At 39.3% G+C, this 19,413-nt stretch overlaps 1 protein-coding gene across 1 annotated transcript; it reads right to left on the bottom strand.

Moving 5' to 3' along the window:
- Positions 1-258: 258 nt before the first annotated feature.
- On the bottom strand, positions 259-19,413 carry LOC128468706 (alpha-2-macroglobulin-like). Its single transcript, XM_053450467.1, has 35 exons — positions 19,319-19,413; positions 18,300-18,483; positions 17,634-17,796; positions 16,086-16,138; positions 15,298-15,318; positions 14,679-14,832; positions 14,512-14,596; positions 13,746-13,851; positions 12,883-12,997; positions 12,286-12,395; positions 11,731-11,898; positions 11,277-11,507; positions 10,834-10,900; positions 10,133-10,281; positions 9,758-9,907; positions 9,348-9,536; positions 8,370-8,581; positions 7,807-8,032; positions 7,500-7,626; positions 7,265-7,386; positions 7,087-7,147; positions 6,668-6,751; positions 6,018-6,194; positions 5,666-5,747; positions 5,221-5,377; positions 4,853-4,927; positions 4,388-4,550; positions 3,902-4,110; positions 3,520-3,732; positions 3,316-3,440; positions 2,692-2,782; positions 2,502-2,570; positions 2,041-2,143; positions 1,273-1,314; positions 259-376 (listed from the first exon to the last, which is right to left on the bottom strand). The coding sequence occupies exons 1-35, from the start codon at positions 19,384-19,386 to the stop codon at positions 357-359; spliced, it is 4,371 nt and encodes a 1,456-aa protein (XP_053306442.1). The 5' UTR covers positions 19,387-19,413; the 3' UTR covers positions 259-356.

The following is a 19,413-nucleotide window of genomic DNA, read 5'->3' as shown; positions in this document are numbered from 1 at the left end:
TGCACCATTGCAAGCATTGTTCCTACTAAATGCCCAAACTCTTTAGAGAAATAACTGTTTAAGGTATTATTTGGTAAAAAAAAATGTCAAGTGACCTAATCTTTCTAGATCTCAGGGGTCTCTTCTAGAAACTCCAGATAATTTAGCTAATAATGACCTCCATTGTCTGACATCATGTCATTTAAGTGTATTCTAAAAAATAATGCATTTACCGTAGTGAAAAAAACAAAATTATTATTATAGAAATACACGACGAGAGACGATATAAACACATTTTATTTGAAGACATTAGATTTATTTATGCGACACAGCATTGGTTCTCGTGTAACGGAGTAAAGTTACTGTGAGTCTTATCTTCAGTTCTTTGTCTCGTCATCTAGGAAAAAAAAAAAGATTGTAAAAGAATATGTAAGAAAACGTTTGCAAAACAGACTGTATTTGAGAAGCTCTCTTCTATACGAAACTAAAGAGAGGGAATTTGGTGTAATAAGAGGCAATTTTGGCTTACATAGGAGATCAAATATTAATTTGAACTTTTGGATTTACTTCCAATTTGTTAAGCCTTTTACCAAGACTCTGATACCAGATGGAGGTAGCTACCTACCTACTATACAAATAAAACCTACCAATCACCCTACATATTAAGCTAATAGAGTATTTGTAATAGAAACATACAGTTTGACGGCAGATCGGCCCCATCCGGACCCCGTCTAGTCGCCCGTTTCTCCTGCTGTAAAGACTCAAACCTTAACCGGTCGTTGTTCTCGTCTTAGATTCAGGAGCCGTATGCCTACCCCATGTGTTTTAAAATTCCCTCAATCTATTATACTCTACCACTTCCGCTGAGAGGCTCTTCTACTTATCTACCACCCGGTCAGTAAGTAAAAAAAAACAACGGTGTTTACGGAGCCAATTGTCTTTCCTTGGAACACTAAGCGAATGATGTACGATAACGGAAAGAAAAAAGTTAAATATGATACAGCGTCTGGACATTATCATTTCTGTTTCCAATTTAATATTTGAAAGTCAGCCATTGGAGATAATTTGTAAAGAATCCGGAGAAATCGAGAACTTGACAGGAAGCCACTGGAGTATAGTTTAAAAAAAAACAACATCTTCCGAATCCATCTGATACAAACGAGGGCTCCATAATACCAATATTTTACAGTCAATCAGACTTATTTGGGGTGAAACATTGCCTGGTTTGTCTTAACGATTGGACAATAGAGTGAGGCCATCTTTTGTACGGTAAAGTATGGGATAATGTCTTACCCGAGCGGCAGGGAGAGTTATATTCTGCAACCGCCGATTCTCCTTGGAACAAAAAGAACGGGACAAACACTGTATCATTCTTTGTGATAATCGCCGGTAATGTATCCACAACACATGAACATTCTCTATCTGATAAGCGAGCCACGGGATGGGCCATCAATCTCAGAAATATAAGGCTGGGTATTTCTTTCTATGCATTTATTTATGAACGTGTTTGTGTAGCTGTATGTTAATTAGATGTGAAGTATAGCAGATAGCTGGTTTGGGGACAATGGAGTCAGATAACCACTTTGGTGAAGCTTCAAAGGAACCATCAGGACATAGCCCTGGTGAGAAGGTAATTATTAGGAGATAAAGGACCAGACGGCCAAGGCAAAGTAATGTCATTGAAAGGATGTTGTAAAAATAGACAAGGACCTAACAGAAGGAATAGACCGGAAATCATTAAGAGAGGAAGTTAGTAATAGAAGTTAGTATCATCATCATCTATGAAGACACGTTACTATTCCTTTGTTAAGCTGTCTGCTGTACAACATTCTATGCTAAGGTTCTAAAGAGCATATGATAAGATTGTTATTATATGACCAAGATCTACTCCTGAAGGAAATTTGTATTACAATATTCAATTATTTCAATAAGCACAAAAAGTCGGATTGCACAGGGAATCAGTGGATTAAGTGCATAAAACAGTGGTTAACGATATAGAGTAAAATATGTACTCATCAGGTAAAAGAAATACTCATATCTGTCCCCAGAAGACCATCTTACCCGTCTCATAATAATCGTAGACCTTCACTGTTGCCGGCTTGAGGTTCTTCACCTCAATGTCCTGCTCCACCGTGAGGGAGAGGTGGATGGGGTCATGTCCCAGCTACGAAAGGGTAAAGAAGGGTAAAGATAACAGCCTAGTAAATCCATGTTACTATTGTTTTTTTTTTCCCTTTTTTCTTAAATTCTGCACATTTTTGGAGACATGAGGTTGGCATTTTATTAAATTCTGGTTATGATGTTCCCAATATGCATAACACTTTAAGTATACAATACATTGTAGCTAGACTAAAACTGTATTTTTTTTTTATTTCTGAATGGGGATCAACAGAGATCAGTCGGCACTGGAGTTGTGGTATGGAATGTAGCAAATAATGAAAAAAAAAAGTGAGGATGAAAAATTTTCACCCAACCCCATACCCCCCCCCAAAAAAAGCATAACAAGCACTGATTTATCTGACCTCATCCAGATACAATGTCACCATGTCAGTCTGAATGTCACTCCTCTGTATTAATTTGCTCTTTTCCAGCTGTGAACAGAAACACAAGGATAAGGTGTAACAATAATGAAGTGTGATGTCATCTAAATGTAGGTACCCATGAAACCCACAGATGATTCCATAAAGCAGCTTAATTGCCATAAAGTATTACCTCCCTCACTGAGCTCTTCACCAGGATAAATCCAGACAGCATCTTGACCTCAATAAGGGCCATGTTGGATTTCTCTCTGGGTCCTGTGTATCTAAAGGCATAAAAATATAAAAGTTCTGCTGCAGTGGATAATTATCCTCATAACCGCAATATATAATTATCTATATAACCACAATGACATTTGGGTGCAATGGAATAAAGTCAATTTACAACTCCAGGTTCATACGTAAAAATATATTTATGGCATTTATTAACAAATAATAATTACATTAATATTCAGACCTACTCATTGTTCTCAAGCAAAGAGAAGATTTGGTATTTTACTATATTTGACTTAATAAGTCATTTCTACCTGTAGCAAATTAGGTATATTTATCTGGATTAAAAGGTCCCCAAGTAATAATTTAAATGTTGTTTGTTAGTACGTGCCGAAGGCCAACATGAAAACCCCAACAGGAACTGTTCATCTAAGAAGATGGTCTCCTTGTTGATGAATGGAATAATAACTGATGAGTCCTATCACATGGAGGTCCACCTGGGGTATGTTCATGTAAGCATAGCTTCCACGGATCAATTAATGTAAAGATTGATAGCACTTTAATAAAAATACCTTAACTAACTTACTTAGCATTAATGTGGATATTGAAATGGGTTACTCTCCCTTCTGGACACTGATCCGGTTTTATCTCCACCGTCACCGAAAACGAGGCATCACTTCTAGGTGGGGGGACATTGTATCTCAGTACTGCCTGTTGGGCAACGTCAAAAGAAATACATTAGAGTGGAACTATAAAAAAGGCTGAACGAGGAGGTAAGGGTTCTACTCACTTGTACAAGCACACAGCCGCTCCCTGAGGCAGACACTGAGTATTCGCCAGGAATCTCTGGCAGCGGCGACCTCTGCAGCAGGAGCCGGTTGGTATGATCCACATGGAATTCCATTACAGACGCCTTGGATCTGACCGTCACAGTCACATCCCCAATATAACTGAACGTGGCCTCTGCATACTTGGCCTGGGCCTGAAGAGCCACAATGGTGTCCTGTGGACGAAGAAGAACATACGTTCTAACCGAAACAAGGATTATTTGTTCTAAAAAGGTTGGAACAAGTATAAGAAAGTGTAAATGTGAACATATACACATAAGAGGTGTGCTTAGCTAAATAATTTACATTTTTTTCAGTGCAATTCCACATAAAACAGTTTAATACCTGAGTAGACGAGAATCCCCCGTAAGGATTTTGCTGTTTGCTTAACCAGTTCACTATCTCGGAGGCTTTGCCCAAGTCCTTGGTAGGTCCAGAAAGCAGAGTGAGGAGTACATAGGAAGTCAGCTCCACTTCTGCAGATGGAGCGCGATACCAGTAAGGAACATCATGCGGGGGTGAGGTAGATGTCCTTTCCCAGTGGAGCTGTCCATCTGCGGGCAGATATGTCATACAAAAAAATTGTGATTTACAGTGATATTGGAAAATAGAAGATGAGTGAATGAGAGTGAGGGAAAGCATGTGAGAGTGAGTGAATGAATGAGAGTAAAAAAATCCAAAAAGCAAGCAAAAATTCGGAACTCTCTTCTCATTCATTTCTTTTGTTTAGTTTTTGTACAATCTTATGAATTGACAAATTTAACCAAATTTAACAGAATCTGCAAGTCTAGTAAACACTATATGCACTGCATGACAAAAATCATCTCTCACCACTTCTCACAGCCTTTTCCTCTAATTTTTCCAGCAGACTTTGTCTGAGATCTGTTTCTCCGGCCAGGGTGAAGGTGTAGGCCAGCAGAGCCTGCGTGTACACGCTGGTCACGTCGGTGGCTGCCTTCCTCAGACACGATAGAGCGTCTCTAACCAGAGGGTCCTAGAGGGAAATATGGTGAGTGCAGGATCATTTTTAACATGTTTCAAAAACAATGTTAATTTCGGTTACACGTCATCTGAAAAATATACCAGGCACCTTAGAATTCCTTTAATACAACATGTAGCTCAATAAAATAGTCAGATCTGTTGTATAGTAATTTCACCGACATGAAAAGACCCCTTTAAACACGCTCCCTTTGTACAATATTCTGCCCCCCAGGATCTGACAGACAGCACTTGTGATTTTAATTAGAATATTGTCAATATCAGTATTTTAAATGCATTTAGTCCAGAAATAGTTACCTCTGTAGATACATCAGACTCCAATAGGGCTATGGTTACATAAGCAGAGAGAGAGAATTCATCATCTACTCCACCCTGGAACACAAAAGCATGACATAGCTTCACATATTGTATATATATATATATTATATACAAAAAAATAATACCCTATTACCCTGGGTCACTTTTTCTGTAGGCATTTGTGCTGGACTAGGACGTAATCATAGATAACAAGAAGGATGGCAGCCATGAGATGTCCTGGAAAATTAATGTTTCTTGACCCTAAATACTAATTTGAATAATCACATAATAGAAGAACATCAAAAAGACAACACCCAATACACCCAAGTCTATTCAGACATTGCAGGCAGCACAAGCCTGGATGTTACCTTCATGGCATTATTGAAGAGTTTGCCCACACTCCGGAAGCAGCCGTTATCTTGCCGATTGTTTCTCAGCCAGTTGAAGGACTGGTTCAGATGACTTTCATCAACAAAGATATAAGGACGGGCCTTATTGAAGGATCTCACTACGAAGGCCGTCAACCTGTAGAGATGAAGTTGGTTGATCAGGCAAATGGCTATTTATGCTATTTATGTTCTATTTATACTTTGCTATTAGAACATTGAAAACTAACACTGGTTTGAATCACTTAGATCAAAGGCAGGTGGGGAGCAAATATTTCACTCATTGAAATTGAAGAATTATTGGGGGATGAGCACAATTCAATAAATCAACACAATTAAATATATTTTTGTACATGGGTATGGTAAAGTAACACTTGAACGAGATATAAATGTATCACACAAGCATCTCGTTCGTACTATAACTCACCATGTGTTCCCCTCCGGGTCATTCTTACCAAAGGCGCTGTATGAGCCATCATCATGTTTGTATGTTAGCTGCCTTTGGTAACCTGAATAAACGGACACCAACAAAATGCTTATAGCTACATATAGGAATTGAGCTGAAGATCCTTCTTTTAGGCTTCAAATATATCCTTACTTCTACGTTTCATCTCTTGTTTCTAAATATGTTCTCACAAAACGAGTGCACCTCTCAGTTTGTTTGAGTGTATGGCTCTTAAGAACTACTACTAATAAATTAAATCACTTAATTAAATTATTACAATAATAATAGTAAATTCAGGGGTATGAAACAAAATATCAGATGGAGAACTCCTCACCGCTCTCTAGAAACTTCTTGGCTTTGGTCTGGATCTCGTCATTCAGCTGGTGAGTCTTCTCCAGATACCGAAGGATGAAGATATTGGGGGAGAAGAGGACCATGTTTTGCTCCCCACAGCCGTACGGCATGGCCAGTAACCTGTCCAGGTTCTGCATGGCCGTTCCCATCAGATCGCCTACGGCAAACAAGAGGATTACCAGTCCAGAATTAAAAAGCAAAAAAAGAATCTGCGTTAAAGAAGGGGTCCATTGGTAGTTTTGGCTTCAACAATGCATCTGAACAAGGTTATCCATTATGTTTGGCTTTAATAAATCCCCAATGGAACAGTTTAAGGCATTGTGTATGCTATTTGAATAATAATCCAGTTACCTTGAGCTTGATATTTCTAACTATTTGGGGATAGATGGCAGATGTTTTTGTGTATGATCCATACTAGGTTCTAAAGCTGCTTAGAATGTCACTCTTTGTCTGCCTCAATAAATAAGAGTTTTGGCTACACAAAAGGCTTATTATTATATACATATGAATTAGGTTATACATTTACAAATGTCACTATGAGAATAACCGTTTGCCTACTCTTTCTCGACTAATAGAGCGAATGTATTAAAAGCGTGATGTGTTGTGAGCCTGAGGATAATGAGTTATTACCCAACACGGTTATATAAGCTCTCTCGGAATCCTTTACAATGTTCTCAGGGACCTTCAGGGATATCGTTTCTGTGTCAGATTGGCCTAGAATAAATAAAAAAAACAATTTAATTCAAATTTGGAACTGGATGTCAAAGAAGTTCAAATTTACTATGTAAAAGTTGATACCTTTTTATGGCCAACATAGTTACATTTGTAAAACCACGTAAGCTTTTGGTTCTTCAGAGATCTTGTTTTCAGATGGAAGAAGAAAAAAGCTATGTCCTTTTAAACACTTTTTAAATATCGCCTACAACTAAAGACTCCATAATCTTTTTGGGTAAGGCTAGATCTATTTTCCCATTATATGGTCTATATAACATCTAAAAAGAGAAGTGGGGTCACTATAGTACTTGGCTGCAACTGGACGGATTTCTTACCATCTCCTTTTTGCATACAGAACAGCGAGCTGTGAGATTTTTCTTCTAACACCCCACCAGGCTAATAAATCCAATACAGAAGAAAAAAAAAAATAATATTGTAAATATTAATAAAAACAACCAAAAGATTTCATATGGAAGAGTTGATTCTTTACATAACATCCTACAATATACTGACCTGTACAAGAAGCGCTTTAATAAGAGTGTCAATACTTCCCTGCTTGGGGACAATGGTATACTCGTTATTACACAATTCTAGAGTGTCCAGAGCTTCTGTGATCACGGTAATATTGACTTCACCTAATGGATGAAAAATACATGGAAACATTATGTCTGTACCCTAGTTAAATCATGGTAAGGTCAAGCATAGGCTGGGTATAATCAAGGTGAGTATGGGTTGAGTCCCAACGCACCCAGTCTGGAGGCTTTTAGGTTCCAGTAGAAGGTTTTGCTTTCATCTTCACACAGACAGCTGGTATACTGGTAGTCAGCACACGGTTCCTCCTCTAACTCTTCAGACGGCTTCAAGGTGGCTTGAACCTATTAAAAAAAACAGATCGTTTTTTTTTATAAGATTTTCTAAGAAAAGTACGTGTGGCGTTAAATGCCAAAGCAGAAGTCCACATGAAGTTGTTTTCCATTATATGTTTCCTTAGACGGATGTGTTCTACATGGAAAACGACTTCATGTGGACTTCATGGAGATGTCGGTAGGTGTCACCTTTATGCATTGTTTCAGGTAGTTAAATACGGTGGCTTTGAGGGTGAAGGACTCTCCTCGGACCACGGAGTACGGCAGAGTGACATCCACAAAGAATGGCTGGAAAGTGCGGAGAGAGGATGGCGAGGAGAGGCCAAAGCCACTGGGTCCCATACAGAAGGCTCCGGCGTTCCAGTCTGTGATGGTGTCCGGGGCTGTGTGATGGAGTTCGATACTCCCAGAGTCTCTGGAAACCAGACCAGAATAATTAGATGGACCAGCAGCCTGAGGTTGTCTGACACAAGATAGTATTTAGTTCTACATCTGTTAATGAACAAATAAGAATGAACCAACACCAGAATTCATCATTTTTAATGGTACCAAAGAAAAGAAAAATGTAGTTGTAAAAATGTCATTATTAACAATACTAAAGGACTGATCCATATCTATATATATAAAAAAACATGAAATAGACTCTAATTCGTTGTCTCCATGCAAAATTAGTTCATGTTTTCCTTAGTTTGAAAGAAGAACTAAGTTTGTTGAAGTAAGAAAATAAGACCACTATATTATGCATTTCTCACCCTACGTCCCTTAGTTCCCATAACCACGTCTCGGGAAAAAAAGTTCGAATCTTGTTTTCTTCTGTTCTTGAATCCTCAGTTTTTGCAACTACTTGAAATTTCAATTTACGCCCGCGAGTTGTAACTAATTCCTCTTCCTCGGATGAGCTGCTATAATCACAATCCGCAGGCTTTTTAGTTTCAGCGCTGGTGAGAATTTTCAGGCCGATGCCCTTTCATTACAAAGAACAGAAGAATAGGCATAATAGGAACACGTACGCGGCTTTATACGTTCTATACTATTTCAAAATCCTGCATATTTTAGCGAGTGGGGATATGCGGGGCTTTTCGAATGGCCATTTGGGCTTTTTTGGATAATAAAACTGAACGCTGATTACAGTTAAGGTGTGTTTCATGGCAACAGCACGGTCCATGGCCTAAAAATGTTGGGTCCATCAGCTTGTAGGCAATTTTTTGGTTCACCACTATCTTATCTTTAAAAATTGAGGCGGAGAAGGGGTTAAAGAGTCCAATGACAACATTTCCATTCCTATTGACTCAGTATGGGCAGGGGAATCTGTGCGTCTGCTGGCATAAATGGCGGTCCTTATGAGATCATAGCATGAAATGCTTCCCTTGTCCCTTGCCAAACTTTGAGGAGCAGAAAAAGAGAGATCTGTGATAGGAAGATCCACAGAAATCCATAAGGAACTATAGGGGACAGAGGTCACAAAGGCTGCTGGACCTCTTGGGACTTGGCGTCCTATCGTAGTTGCATGAGGTTACAGTACAAGAGGTTAAAATGAAAAGTTACGCAGCAACCTGGATTGTTAAACTCGGCAATCTCGACTATGGGCACCAGAAGTCCTTAAGGAGGTATAAACATTAAACAATAATGACTAGAAATTCCTAGATTTTCTTCATGATGTTTGACACAATAGGGTAAAAATGGCGATGGCGTTGTTTGATCTTCATGGCGATATTAAAAGTGATAAATACCTTTAACGTGCTGTATATGTCAACATCTTTGCGTGTGAAGCGCCTAGCTGTTCGTCTCCTAGTACGTCTTCCATAGTTACGGGGATAGAAACTGCGTCTAGCGACTTCGCTAGAGAAACAATACAGCTCAGCCGGCCAAATGCGAAAATCGGGCCACCGTTCGCCATTGGAGGGGAAGAGAGAATGGACCTTTGACAAGAGAAAAAAAACATTCGCCTTATTTATTAATAATACAAGTATTTCTATACGTCATGCAATTCTCGGATAATGTGAGTTTTAGTATAATGTAGCACGTTTAATGGTAGCGAGTCCAAAAAGCTGGTAATGTGGTGGCCACATCATGTCTATCAAGAGAAGGTTGGTCTAAAATGTATTAAAAGGGAAATCTGTATGAAACGGAACTATCTCACTTTATCGGCTGTCAGCTCCGCTTCAGGTTTCAGTAACACGACACTCTGATCCACGACCCTCAGGCCACAGAGGGATCCGGCCTCGGCCCGAACCTTCAGAGATACATCTGATCCGGGAAGAACTTCTCTAGGAGAAAACCCAACCGATACCTGAGTTGGAAGGAGATTTCAAAATAATTACCGGACTTAACCCATCTGTTATACACCTTCGGAACTGTGGATCTTACATATGGCTCTTATTCAACAATCATAACCCTAACTCTTACTCAACTTCATGTTATCATAATAACTAAGCTTCTATATGATGAGATGGCAGAGGAGAAAGGGTGCTACGTTCTGACATTCAGGCATTTTCTGCAGGTTTTTTCAACTCACTTTATTCCTGAAGCACCTCTGAACTTTGAATGTGGCCGAATCCGCGATAATGTCTCTTTGGTGCGGGAGAAATATATACACGAGCGCACGGAGACTTGGAGAGACATCGGCATTTAGAGAAAGGTTAAACGTGGTGATACCATTCAGATCTGACAAAAAAAAAACAGGTGATTGGTGATGGGATGCAGCTGTTTTATGTTATGGCTAAACTTAGAATTTTATACATTTTATAAATTTGTGCGAAATATGATATCTTTGTTTGTGCATGTTGTGGATAGAAAAGAAGGATACAGTATACGGCAGAGATCTATATAAGCACTCTTGGGAACTCTCACGGTTCCGCTAGGAGACTCTGGGTGAAGCGCTGTTCCCCGCCTACTTTCCCTTCTGCCATTTTTAATTCAACATCAGCGTTCCTGCCCATTGATGTCAACCGTCCCCCCACTGACGTCAGCAGTCCTGCCCATTAATATCAACCATCCCCCCCAATGACGTCAGCATTCGTGTCCATAGACGTCAGCTGTCCTCCCACTGACGTTATTGGTCCACTCACCCACAACCTAAAGTAAGAGGGCTCCGGGTAGCCTGAGCCAGGGTGTTCCCAGATACGTATACAAGCAGGTCAAGACAGTTTTCAATAAAAGACTAGTTTGGGATTAGTACAGATATTTTTTTTAGGATTAAAAATGTATTTGAAATACCTTCATTGTGACTCTCTACAGAAATTCTTATGCTCCCAGAGTTCCATATAGATCCTTTAGACATCAGCTGGATAACATTTTAATAAAAGGCGAGCAGTTAGAAGGCGTTTGCGAAAAAGATAATTCTTAAAACTGAGTTTATAAAGGAAAAATGCAAATTAGGTCTTTAAGTAGGACAAACAGTGAAATCGGTCACAGTTTAAACGGAACAAATGAAGAAATGACGTCAGATTCGAGACAAATTAATAATAATTCAGTTGTTAGCGCTAAAATAATTCTGCAAAAGGTTCATAAGAGTTACAAATTGTGGTATAAGTTGCCGGAGGTGCTACTGTACCTGGCTACCAGAACCAGAGCCAGAACCCCCAGGTAGATGGCTGTAGCTACCCCCGGCAGATTTGTTACACCAGAAGGATTCTAATGCAGGCTAAGGAATCCCCTACCAGATAATGTAAATCCAAGTGCTTGGTGTCTCCGTCCAGCACTGCGTGCCGAATGATATATTCCACGTTGACTTTCTGCTGCCCTTCGCATGGTAGAACCTCGGTCAGCGGGTGCAGCTTCAGGAAGCTCCTGCTTTTGGAGTAGACTGCTGAAAGGGTCAGACTGGCAAAGCCATATCGAGGGGTAATAATACTAAGACTATATTCCAGTCTCTCCGCTTCTGTATTGACCTGCGAGAAAGAAATAGATTGCTTCTGTACAAAGTAGGCAGTAAGTATCCAAGGAAATAAGGATACATTCTACTTGGGCGTTCCGGTTTTGTAACATTGTAGAAGTGGTAGAGGGTAATACAGTGAGGGTATTAAACATGCATGGGATAGGCATACGGCTAAGACGAGACCAACGACTGTGTGTAGAAAACATGTATCATTCGAAAAACACACAATTATTTACTTTTATGACGGTAGGTCCCTGCCAGTTTGTCGTATTATCCAGCTGAAAAGAAGCGTGACCGTTCCTATCAGTGGCTAATTTTAGATGTTCCACTTGCGCTCCGTTTGTGCTGGTGAGATGGACCAATCTGTCTGGCAATGGGTTGCCGTAAGCATCTTCAACTTTCAGCTGCATGGAAAGAGCGGAAAAGAAGTTTGTCAAGACTGCGATTAAATTAACATTCAAATAAATTACCAGGGTTAGGAAAACACAAGCTATGTGATGTTTGTTTGGCCTAATGTTCCACAAGCATTGTTACCAATATTGGTGAATGTCATGAACAGGAATGCATAGAGGGGACAGATGATGGTTCTACCCAAAGTCCAAAGAATGAAAGGTATCAAGCTTTGAAGGGTTAATTTCTCCTGAATGTCTGACAAATGGGATTATATCCAGAGTTAGCTGTCTAGTTTTTTTTAGTTAGAATCATTGGCATTAAATATAAGGATTATTTTATAAGAATGTATCTTCTACCCGCTCCTGTTTGATTTATAAGAGCTGAACAGGGTGACTTGCCTTCCCAGCGTATGGCATTCCAGACCTGTAGCTATCTTCAGGATCCACAAACGATATTTTGTCCATCACATCGGAGATTTTGCTTTTCCCGGTTGCGAATAACTGAATCCCTGTATCGAGACAGATAATAAGACTTTCTGGACCACAGGGGACTTCAAAAAAGTAAATATTCGGTGTAAAAGAGTGATGTGATAAGGTGTGAGCTACACAAAATGTCAATCATTGTTAACGGACCTTCGATCTTCTGTACCGTTCTATAATTCAAAGTAAAGTCTTGACATGGCGCCATAGGGCTTGATCCATAAAGATATACGTAGCTTTACATAACTATCACACATCCACAACAAGTAAAAGGCCCTGCCAGGGCCCGGCTGGCCTCTAGGGATGGGCAGACTAAAATACTTCCAAAAGGGCTGGTCTGACTTGACGGGCACACTTGCAGCTTACAAGCGTAAAAGGGGCCGCTCTGCTAAATGGATAAAATATTAGGAACGTCATTCCAAATAATATTAAATACCCAAGCTCCTCCTGGAAGTAATTAGTGGATAATTGCTTCATCATCGTGAGGTTCTGGAAAGACAGAAGGAATGTCCTCACCTGTCCCGTCCTCTGTTACAGACGCTGTTCCTTCCAGGGATCTCGATAAGACGGCGCTATTAAGTTTCAAGTTTTCAGTTTTCACTTCTGTTATGGAGCATCCAGTAGCGTCCAGCTGAGAGAAAGAGATGTGCACATATTAGTCCGATAACAGCGTGTCACTGCTCCAAGGTTCATGGACTATGGTCCAAATTACCCAAAAAACTACCTAAATTACCCCAAAAAAAGCTGAAACCAACCCCAGATTAGATAAGCGTAACATCAACAAGCAAACATGACTCTTAGCACCCATTAAATTCTCCTTCTCTGCCTGCGAACAAGGCTCATGCCATCAATCCGCCAATGATGTCCCACGCCGTTGGCATCCCGGACTGGGTGCACGAGCATATATCATGTGACCTGCTCAAATTAAGACGACCCCTGATAAAATTTGACCTGCCTCCATGCTAAGTTGTAGGGATCTTTGAGTGTGATCTTGAGTTTATTCTGATTTTGACCCTGACTGTCTATCGTTGGTGACCCTTGCTACTTGCCCCAGCCTATTGCCTTTCCCACCACGATTCCTTCGTTACTGAATATCCGGCCTTTTCGCGTTTTGGACTCCACATCGCAAAAGTCCTCACAATATCACAATATCTCTTTAAAGGTGCTGTTCCACCTAGCGTGCAGAAGTTAATAGTACATTAGCTTTAACTAAATCCAAAATGTAAAAATCCAAGCCATTCCCAAAACATTCTTTATTCATGGAAAACAATTCCTTGTTGATGATTCCCCAGGGAATTCTTACTTGCCACGTGACAAAGGCTCATAGAAATTGCAATATAGATCCAAATATCATTCTCACGTCACTCCGATTTCCTTACCCGACCAGAGATCGCGATGCACTTATCGGAATATTTCGATTTGTAGAACCTCTTTCTACACAAAGTACAATTATACACACCTTGCACTGGCTTCCCATATGTATACCTGACGGCAAAACAAAACAAAGAGACTCGTCAGTTTAGGCGTAGATAGACAGAGGCATGAGACAGAGAAAAATAATAGTTCCTGGCAAAATGTAACTAATTTCCATGCCTTGTATCTAAGGACTCTAAGATGAGACCAAGAGCCGATCGAGGTCTGAGTCTTTACATCAGACAAAATGGGCAGAATCAGTCTTATTTGACCCCAGGTTCTATGTTTCAACGTTTGCATTATGAGATATTAGTTGACAAGATATCCAATATATATATATATATAAATGTTTGATACATTGTATTCATTTTTGTATATATTTGTAAGAGAATTAGTTTCTATGTTCACAAACCTCTAAATGCATTAAGTACAGGAGGAAAATATTAGAACACGAGTTTCTAATCTAAAACTAGAGGGTCAGAGGCTTCGATATAACACGATGGAGTGTTACTTTACTGAGAAGTAGTGGAACAGCTTTTCAGCAGATGTGGTAGAGGTAACACAGCGAGGGAATTTAAACATTCATGGGATTAAGGTCTAGTTTGACTAGATGGGGCTGAATGGGTCTGATCTGTTCTATTGAACGGATCCACGAACCAACATTGGCCACATAAAGCCACAGTATAATAGCATTGGGGCCATATTTTTTTTTTTTTTTTTAACTAGACATACCTTCCACATATCTTAATTGGGAACTGTTCTCTGTTAAACAGCACCACCTCCGGAAGCTCAAGAATCACCTCGAATTTTGGGAGCACTGTGGATTGAGGTGAGAAAGCGGTCAAAGACGGCACAAAGAATGCATTGGAAGTATGGAATTATTCACAAATGTCCCTCACCATATTCTTCCACGCTAAAAGTATGGACAACATCGTTCAATTTGATGGAATATTCCCCCAGAACGGGCTCTGGAGAGAGAGGAAGAGAGAACTCTGCGATGCCTCGGATCAGGGTTACGTTCTGCCATTGCCCAATCCGATTCTTTTGTGGATCCTAAGAGACAGAATTAAGCACTCAATTTTAAAAATTTGCAATTTTTTTTCCTATCCGTATATATGTATTTCTGCTCTATTGGCTCTAAACACAACACACAGCATTATTTTTAAGGGAAATTATGAATGTTCTCCATTTTACAAACAAGCTTTATGGACAGGGCCCTAAATTGCTTTGCTTAAGTCTTCAATTTCAGTTTTCTGAGATGTGTGTTTTCCTGATTTTATTTTACGCATATTTTATGTGTGTGTTAGCGTAAGTGTATATATGTGTATGTATATGTGTGTTAGTGTGTGTTAGCCTGAGCTTGTGAGTTTGTATAAGTGTGTGTGTGTGTGTATGTTAGTTAGTGGGGGAGGGGAGTAAGGGGCCACTCTTGGCTTTGTCTGCCCCCCCCCAGGCCAGAAGGTGCCTGATATATGCTCATGTATTGTCTTTTTCTTATGTGTCCTAAATAATTTTTACCTGTAATTCGATAGTTGCAATCTGGAAAGAAAGAGAAAAACAAATATTTATAAAATTGTTCCCTGTGTTCATATATCGTCCAACTATGTTTGCTTAATGACCACATTAGTGTCTGTATCTCTTTAAGGAGCTTCTTCCGCGTAGGAAGTTCGATTTTTTGGTTCATTTCCAACCAGAATTTGTTTTATTTAGTATCCCACCTCTGACATTTGGTTAGCTTTGCTGACAGTAAAGCTCTTTATCTGGAGGTGGCCACCGCATCACAACGGAGGCTGAAAAGACTGGTCCTCATATTTTTCAATGAAAATAATTTATCAGTATGAGTCATCATTTAATAAATTGGCCCAGGTAATTGTAATCCTGTCTTAATTTATAGACAACATTTGTGTTTTTAGCAAAATATTTGCTATTCTGCTGTAATTACACTATATATATATATATATATATATATATATATATATATATATATATATATATATACAAATAGAGTCCCAGGAAAACTATGGTGACTGATGTGAATTTCCAGTTTTCTCCAGGCAGTGAACATTAATTAAATGCAAGGTATTAACGTGATTGATTGATTGATTATTATTATTATTATTTTTATTATTTTGCCCTGATAAAGATCTATTTAGTAAGATTTTTTTTTTAATAAACTTAATTTTACAGTTTTGAAAATTAATTATTATATATATATATATATATATATATATATAAATATATATATATATATACGTATTTTTTTCTCATTTTGTCCCTCTATATGCATGTCATTGCCAATATCTTACCTGATGTCTGTTTGGTTGCAGATTTTCTTTCAGGGAGATAACTCTGAATTTCACTGACAGAGAGATTAAAAAAACATATTTTCACGATAAAAATAATGAAAACTTGTTGCTAGCATGTTAATGAAACACAGTTATAAGATATCTAGAAATACAGGAAATGTTGCATTTTGCAAACAAGGAATTTCTGTCTGTAACATAATTTGCAAAAGGGTTTTCTAACAATCAATTAGTCTTTTAAACTTAAACTTGGATCAGCGAACACAACGTGCCATTGGAACACAGGAGTGATGGGAGTGATGAAGGGCCATTGGAACACAGGAGTGATGGGAGTGATAAAGGGCCATTGGAACACAGGAGTGATGGGAGTGATAAAGGGCCATTGGAACACAGGAGTGTTCATTTACAACATTAACCCCGTCTGCGCTGGATTTCTGATCCATTTAATGTTATTTTAATAGACAAAACTTGTTTTTCTTTTCTAAGTAACATAGTAACATAGTTCATAAGGTTGAAAAAAGACCAAAGTCCATCAAGTTCAACCTATATACATATTGTGTCCCTACCGTGTTGATCCAGAGGAAGGCAAAAAACCCTTATGAAGCAGATGCCAATTGCCCCATACCAGGGGGAAAAATTCCTTCCCGACTCCAAATATGGCAATCAGAATAAATCCCTGGATCAACGTTCTGTCCCTATTAATCTACTATCCATAACTTGTAATATGTCCAGGCTCCTTTTAAACTCTTTTATTGAGTTTACCATTACCACTTCCTCTGGCAGAGAGTTCCATAGTCTCACCGCTCTTACTGTAAAGAACCCCCGTCTGTGCTGGTGTAGAAACCTTCTTTCCTCCAGCCGTAGAGGATGTCCCCTTGTTATAGATACAGTCCTGGGTATAAATAGGTCCTGGGAGTGATCTCTGTACTGCCCCCTTATATATTTATACATAGTTATTAAGTCCCCCCTAAGCCGTCTTTTCTCCAAACTAAATAACCCTAATTCTGATAATCTTTCTGGGTACTGCAGTCCTTCCATTCCCCTTATTACTCTGGTTGCCCGTCTTTGAACCCTCTCCAGCTCCACTATATCTTTCTTGTACACAGGTGCCCAGTACTGTACACAGTATTCCATGTGTGGTCTGACTAGTGACTTGTACAATGGTAGAATTATTTCCTTGTCATGGGCATCCATGCCCCTTTTGATGCACCCCATGATTTTATTTGCCTTAGCAGCAGCTGCCCGACACTGGTCGCTACAGGTAAATTTACTGTTAACCAAGACTCCTAAGTCCTTTTCCATGTCAGTCGTCCCCAGTGTTTTCCCATTTAATACATATTCCCAGCCTGGATTTTTCTTCCCCATGTGCATAACCTTACATTTATCCGTGTTGAACCTCATCTGCCACATCCCAGCCCAAGCCTCCAACCTATGCAGACCCCAAACTTTTGAATGTAAGTATTATATATATATATATATAATAGTAGAGATTTATAATGTAATTATAGTAGAGATATGGTAGAATATTTCCAGTCTCTAGCCCAATAATACCGGTTTGTCCTGGTTTATATACTGGTTTGTCAGTCTGGATCAGAATACCAGATCTTTCCTTCTTCAAGACAACTTTAGTGTTTTCATTTATATTCTCATCTAAGCTTTGAATGGAAACATAGACTGTAGCGACCTCTTCCGAAGAGTGAGAAAGGTCGGGAACCTGTGGAAAACACCAAATTATATGATTGATACAGGAACCTTGCGCAAAAATAGCCAAGACTCTGCTCTGGAACCATGGAGAGCACGAACCACATGAACTATTTTTATCATACATTGAACATAGAATCATGTAGAGTTTGACCGTCCATTCACTAAATGGAAAATGAATGTGAGATGCAAATACACGGATAGGGTGACATGCCAAACATGTATGTTCACAAATGCCAGGTGAGCCGCCCGAGCGCGGTAGCGTGTGTGATGTCATCACCATCCCAGCCCTGAGGTTCTCTACTGCCAAACAGCTTTTACTCTTGGCTAGATATGATACCAAGGTCAAACTGGTCATTTATGAACATTTAGGACCTGCTTGCCCATGCTGGGCCACCTATCCCAGAACAACAAGCACTGTGTTCCTGCAGCAAGCGGGGTATATATATATATATATATGTATAGATATCAGGGGCAGTTGGGCAGATGGCCTGTTGTCCCCAGTGGTGGATATACCTGAAATGGAACACAGGAGAACAGAGAGTCCTGATTAAGGTTTTTCTCTATCAAGGTCGTATTCCCACTTCTTGTGCTCAGAGACAGCTGGATACCGACTTCTCTCTCTGCTCCCTCAATGTGAAAGCAAGCAAGCTGGGGACGGAGACAGCGTAATTCTGCAGGGAATATCACAGCATAATGCCTAAGGAAAAAAAGCATTAGGAATGTATTATGGGCAATATATACCGATATATATATATATATATATATATATATATACACATATATACACATATATATATACTGCAGTTAAAAAATTTAGATCACTTTGTTTTCATGGAAACAATGAATTAGCCTTTAAAACTTAAACTTGGATCAGCAAACACAACGTGCCATTGGAACACAGGAGTGATGGGAGTGATAAAGGGCCATTGGAACACAGGAGTGATGGGAGTGGTAAAGGGCCATTGGAACACAGGAGTGATGGGAGTGATAAAGGGCCATTGGAACAAAGGAGTGATGGGAGTGATAAAGGGCCATTGGAACACAGGAGTGATGGGAGTGATAAAGGGCCTCTGTAAGCCTAATGAAGATAGTCCATTAAAAATCAACCGTTTCCAGCTACAATATTCATTTACAACATTAACCCCGTCTGCGCTGGATTTCTGATCCATTTCGTGTTATTTTAATGGACAAAATTAGCTTTTGTTTCAAAACAAGGACATTACTAAGTGACCACAAACGTTTAAATGGTAGTATATATATATATATATATATATATATATACACGTAGATAGATATTATATATATATATATATATATATATATATATATATATATATGGAGATCTAAATAAGGTATGAAAGTTCTTATATACAGTACACTTCTGATCAAGATGTATATATATATATGGTTACAGTGCACCTCTTCTTCTAGATTCTTCCAAGCTATAATGTTTTTCTAATGAAATCTCCTTCAAAGTAATGATTACGCCTTTAAGTGAAACATTTACTGCCACTTACACAACAGACACTCACAGTTTTGTCTCCGCTGTCCAGGAGATCTGCAGAACGAGGAACCCCACATACAGAACTCGGGGCCACATAATGTATCCCTCCGTACAGCTCCGGCC

Source organism: Spea bombifrons, chromosome 11, assembly GCF_027358695.1.
Source record: "Spea bombifrons isolate aSpeBom1 chromosome 11, aSpeBom1.2.pri, whole genome shotgun sequence".
In the NCBI taxonomy this organism is placed as follows: Eukaryota; Metazoa; Chordata; class Amphibia; order Anura; family Pelobatidae; genus Spea; species Spea bombifrons.
Note: the sequence above shows the minus strand (reverse complement) of the source record. Positions and strands in the feature narration are given on the sequence as shown.

What these genes read in the sequence shown, in the direction of transcription:
- LOC128468706 (XM_053450467.1), bottom strand. Translation starts at nt 19,386, where the DNA reads ATGTGGCCCCGAGTTCTGTATGTGGGGTTCCTCGTTCTGCAGATCTCC. An exon ending in ACATATACAGCACGTTAAAG is followed by an intron (nt 8,582 to 9,347) that starts GTATTTATCACT and finishes TTGTAATGAAAG; the next exon opens with GGCATCGGCCTGAAAATTCT. An exon ending in CAAGAAGTTTCTAGAGAGCG is followed by an intron (nt 5,748 to 6,017) that starts GTGAGGAGTTCT and finishes CCGTTTATTCAG; the next exon opens with GTTACCAAAGGCAGCTAACA.